The sequence below is a fragment of the Antrostomus carolinensis genome, unplaced genomic scaffold (assembly GCF_000700745.2).
Source record: "Antrostomus carolinensis isolate BGI_N321 unplaced genomic scaffold, ASM70074v2 Scaffold42876, whole genome shotgun sequence".
In the NCBI taxonomy this organism is placed as follows: Eukaryota; Metazoa; Chordata; class Aves; order Caprimulgiformes; family Caprimulgidae; genus Antrostomus; species Antrostomus carolinensis.
Window position 1 is genome coordinate 1 of NW_010320630.1, and position 5,431 is coordinate 5,431.

The 5,431-nt window shown below is 46.3% G+C and overlaps 1 protein-coding gene across 1 annotated transcript; it reads left to right on the plus strand.

Annotated features, from left to right (window-relative positions):
• Nucleotides 1–921: 921 nt before the first annotated feature.
• On the plus strand, nt 922–5,131 carry LOC104520306 (protein TASOR; the record flags this gene model as incomplete). The annotated part of the gene is made up of 7 exons (XM_010169649.2): nt 922–1,013; nt 1,648–1,782; nt 1,912–2,036; nt 2,142–2,161; nt 2,263–2,362; nt 3,095–3,195; nt 5,028–5,131. Coding segments are annotated over 7 exons (677 nt in total), but the record flags the coding sequence as incomplete, so codon positions are not given.
• Between the last annotated feature and the right edge of the window lie 300 nt (nt 5,132–5,431).

The window sequence follows — 5,431 nt, forward strand, 5'->3', positions numbered from 1 at the left end:
ATGCACAGTACAGTTGCTCACCACCCGCCAATATTGATCCCAGAGGTACAAATAGGAACCCTGAACCCAAAACTGTAATCCCAGAAGAACGAGAGCCCCTCTTCTCCACCAACTCTCCTTTATATTCCAGACATGACATTTTATGATCTGGAATATCCCATTGGCATATCCAAACGCCAGTCTGGGTCTGCTGACTCACTATGCTCCACCCCACCACCCTCTTCCCCCTGCCAGTTTCTTCTGTCCCTACAGATGAGCAAAACATGGGGAGTTGGGAATTCCTTGGGTTTTGGGGGTTTTTTTCTCTCAGCAACAACCAGAGATATCAGTATATTAACAACATTCTTCTCAATCAACATTCTTCTCATACCAAATCTCGTGCTGAAACTAAAACACAGCACTATCCTAGCGACTAAGAAGAAAATTAACTCTATCCCAGCCGAATCCAGGACACCATGCCATGCCACGAGCCTGTTTTCACGCCCTCGCACTGTGTGTTCCCCACATCCACGTCACCTTTACGTGACTCCAAACTGAGCAAGGTACCTGCCCCACTTGTAGACTGACCTGGAAGCCCTTCACCAGATCTTTCTGTAAGAGATAAACCCTCACTTGGTATGTTTTCATGTAGTGTGAGTAAAACTGATGTTAGCTGGGTTACTTCTCCCAGGAGAAACACAGCTTAACTCTTTTCCTAGAGCTGACTCTGAAACATATAATGCTGTTCCATACCAGGAAGCAAAAAAACTCAGAATTTTTTGGAGTTTCACCTTTTTTATGGCAGCAAGGACTCTGATTTGCAGCACTGGCTCTGCAGAGACTCCCATTTCCTCAAGCAGGGTCCTCTTTGCAGGATTTTTTTGGCAATCAGCTTTACTTGCCAGATGATTTACATTATCTTCCATTGCTTTATTTTCACAGGGGTTTATGTTTCCAAGTATGCAGACTGTCTTCATCAGAGACCCTGGTGTCATGGAAAATCAGGCTACATTGTCATTTGTAAGCTCATTAAGGTAAAATGCAAGTCTGTCTTTTTATGTGAAATGATTTTCAGAAGCTACTATACAGTGCAAGAAGTTTTTAAGGAGACATTGGTGCCTGTAACTGTGGTGGAGTGTAAAATCAGCTCTTGCTGAGAACTTGTCAGGATTTTTGACTATGGGTTGTTTCGAGTTAGAAAGCAAGAGATCCAACTGGGCTTCACTGGTGGCCTGCAGGGCAGCAGAAGATGAGGAGGACCTTCCAGATTCCACTGCTGAGATCAGAAATTCCTCATAGGGTCACCTTTCTCACTGGACCCTGGTGTGTTTTAGGGGTTTGAGGGGTGAGCCCTAGGGTTGCTCAGCTCACAGCCCCATTCTATTCCTTTATGTGGCCCTTTTCTTCCCTCCTTAGTGGCTCCTGCTCTCTGTAGCTGGCACTGAAAACACATTTGCTCTCCTGAGCAGTGTGGATTTGTCTGCCATGCCAAACTCAGCCGAGTCAAGCCCTCATGTTTGGGAGGACACAGTTGCACACAGTGCTGGGGAGCTTGGGGCTGCCAGCAACACTCTTTGAGGAAAAGAAGGATTCAGAGGTCTTTTAAAATAAGTTTCTGCAAACAATTATGTGTATTTTTTTTTTCTTTTTGTAAATTTTCTGACACAGGGGAAGGTCAAGGTGGTTTCTGAGAATTTCACAGCCAGCTATACCCTCCCATCTCCTGGCTACGACTGCCACGTCGTCAGGACCAGAAACACAACATCAAAGATCAGCCACTTCCAGGCCTTTGTGCAAAGCCAGGTACAAGTTTGCAACAGGACCGTGCAGACAGCTCATGTGTGAGCTGCAGGGGAGCACAGCACTGACCCGAGTGCCTCATTCATTCCTCACCTTGTTGTTTTTTTATCTGTGTTTCTTTTCTCACCCCAGTATTACGTGTATGAAACGTACCGTGGCAGCACCACTGAGCGACCCAGGCAGATCTGTCCGTACATAGTCATCGCCTGCCAGTACAGGGAGCCAGAGGAAATGCCCATCTTAGTGTTAGAGAGCCCGTAAGCAACTTCCTGTCCTTCCAAAATACCCAGTCGCTTTTCTCAGATGGTTTTTCCCTTTTCCCATTGCTAAATGTTCCTCTTTTTCTCCCTTTTTCTCTACAGACCTCAGCTTAATCACAAAGGTAGGAGCATCTGGTGTTTGGGTTTTTGTTTTATAAATGTACCTTTTTCTCTTTGCCCTCTTCTCCTGCTTTCTCTGAGCCATTCTCCCTTTTGCCTGTAGCATTGTACTGTCCATGGAGGGGGCAGCTCTCAATCCGGGGCCAGCTTCTGTGCAACATCGCCCTGAGGACCCCGTACACCCCCACGATTCCAGCCCAGCTGTAAGTTCCTCCTTTCTCTTCTTTCTATGCAATTTGCAGAGTGTGAAACATTATACTTTTGGGTGTTTGTGTACCAGAAAAAGCCAATTTTGTCTCTTTTACCCCATCCCTTCATTGATCAGCATCTTCTTGCAGCTGTACCTGTGCTGTCAGGGCAATCATCAGTGTCAGGAAAATGGTGTTGGGGGGCCAGCAGTGCAGCAGCACAGCAACAGCTGGATGAGGATGTGAGATCAGGCTGTGAATTGCATCTGGAAACTGCTGTCTTTTGTCATCTCTTTTTGTTAACTGCTTTGGGATGTTTATTCCAAATCAATTATTCTCACTTGGGATTTTTCTCCTTGTGAGAAGTGGCTTCCTGATAGTGCATGTGTGATCAGCCAGTTGTGTTTACAGATCTGCACAGTGGCAAATAAAGTCTTGAGGTAACCAGCATTCAAAAAAAATGAGATATTTAAAATCCTCAGTAGTCAGAAGCCAACCAGCAAGCAGGGATTTGAGACAGCCAGTGTCAACCAGTAACACAGCCACCAATATCAATGTTTAGAGGTGTTTACAAACAGCATCCTCAAATCAGCGTAGTGCTAAGCACTCTGGAGAAGACTTCTCCAGCCTTCTCCAGAGCTGCTTTCTCTGGTTTCACAGTGACAGGCAACAAGAACTCTTTGCTATGCTTAATCCTCAGAGCCTTTTACACTTGTGATCTCACCATCTCCTGCTTTATCCGCACAGGCCTCCCAACCTGGACGTTAACCATGTCATGGGTTTGTCTGACTTGAGGAAAAAGCTACCAGAAGCTGCTTTTGGGAGAAGAAATTACACTGAGAATGAAGGTGAGTGCATGAGTAACATGTGCTTGTGCTGTGCCAGAGGAATTGCTGCAGGGGGACAGAGCTCAGGTCCACACAGCACTGGGTCCTGTCTTGGAGGGTGGCTGATTGCAGATAAGTGATGAAAAAAGCCAAGGCAGCACAGGGAGGTTGTTCTGTCCACACTTCATATGTCTTCTGCTGTGATATAATCCTCTTCCCAAAGCAGCCTTTTAATCAGCCTGTTCCTGGGACAGGACAGGGTGGAAGACCCTGTTTTGAGACCTGGGCTTTCATCCTGCAAGGTGCCAGACTTGGTGGAGATGAGAACAAATGCAGGGAAACAAACTTTTCCTTTATTACATATCTTATGAGGTAATGGACACTCCACCTCTCGGGGTCTGTCCCAGTGTCTCCTGTATCTGGGTGGATGGTGTAGCTGCCAAAGCCAAAAGATGTGGCTGCCTGCAGTAGCTTTGGGTGACAGGTAGCCAACTTATCACTTCAAGGGAACTGACACTAACAGTGACTGGCAGCATGAGAGAGGACAGAACTCCAGAAACCTTGGGGAGAGGCAGAGAATGCTCAGCAATCAGCAAATAAAAGCACAGATCTGGGGGAAAAGAAGGGCTTTACTGGCAGAGAATCATAGAATGGGTTGGAAGGGACCTTAAAGCTCATCCAGTTCCAACCCCCCTGCCAGCAGCAGGGACCCCTTCCACTAGACCAGGTTGCTCAAAGCCTCATCCAACCTGGCCTTGAACACTTCCAGGGAGGAGCAGCCACAGCTTCTCTGGACAACCTGGGACACTGGCTCACCACCCTCACACCAAACAATTTCTTCCTCACATCTCAGCTCCATCTCCCCTCTGCCACTTTCAAGCCATCCCCCCTTGTCCTGTCACTCCCTGCCCTTGGCCAAAGTCCCTCCCCAGCCTTCCTGGAGCCTCTTCAGGTACTGGGAGGCCACTAGAAGATCTCTCTGGAGCCTTCTCTTCTCCAGGCTGAACAGCCCCAACTCTCTCAGCCTGTCCTCACAGTAGAGCTGCTCCAGCCCTCGCATCATCCTGGTGGCCTCCTCTGCACTGGCTCCAGTAGCTCCATGTCCTTGTGGTGTTGGTGTCCCCAGCACTGGAGGCAGCACTGCAGGTGGGGTCTGAGGAGAGTGGAGTAGAAGGCACCATTCCCTAAGCTGTGCTAAGAGACCTTCCTTGCCTATAGTCAACCACTCTCTCCTGGTCAGGGTGGGGAGGAGGGGACCTGTGTCTAATGACACTTTGGGGTTGATGTTTTTGGGGGGTTGGAGCTTTGACGAGCCTGGCAGCTCAGCCCCAAGGCATTGAGCACCCAATGGAGCTGTGCATTGCAGTGGACACGCAGTTACTGGCACAGATACCACAGGTTGCACATGGAGAACTCTGGATGTGATTTACAGAAGCTCCAGGTGCATTTCTGTATCATCTTGCACCAAAATAAGTGTGAGCTGCTCCAATCTTGCCTCCCATCTGTCTGTCAGCTCTGCTGAGCCAGGTCAGGGCACTGATCAGGCCACAGTCTTAAAATCAGCTGGTGAAAGAGAGGAAATACTCGAACACAATAATTTTGCTGTGAAATTCAGAGGGATAAAGTAGGTCCAAGATCTTGCCTTTGTTAAACTCCTTTGGGGATCAGAGTGTGGAATAAGGATGCTCTGTAGCAGGGGACAATATGACATGTTAGAATGAGGTGGGTTTTTTTAAAAACCCAGTGCTTCCACTAATTGCACACCCATCTTCCCAGTACAGGAGCATTTGTTTGTTCAGAATTCATGCAAGAGGCATTATTTCAACATCAAATTCTCTCTCTTTTGTCTGCAGTCTGTTTTCAGGGTGTTTATTTCAGTATGTATGAAGTAGAAATATCAAATAAGGATCAACATAAAATGGATCAGTTGGTAGAAAATCTAAAGGAAAAGGACTTGGTAAGTATTTTAAAACATTGTCATTCTGGGAAGAAAGTGGCCTTTTAAATGATTTCTTGAAACTTTTGGTAACATTATTCACAGATTCTGCACTAACGCAAAATGGAATGAATTTCCCTAATTTTATTTTTTAAATATTATTTTTTTAAGTGGTTTTTTTTTAAATATTATTTTCCTGCTTTGTTATTTTTAAACATAGTTTAATCTTTCTGTATATAAACTGTTAAGTGAAGATTTACCCACTGGGAACTGATTTCTAGAGTGAGAAAGGCAAACCAGGCAAAACCATACCAGGTAAAC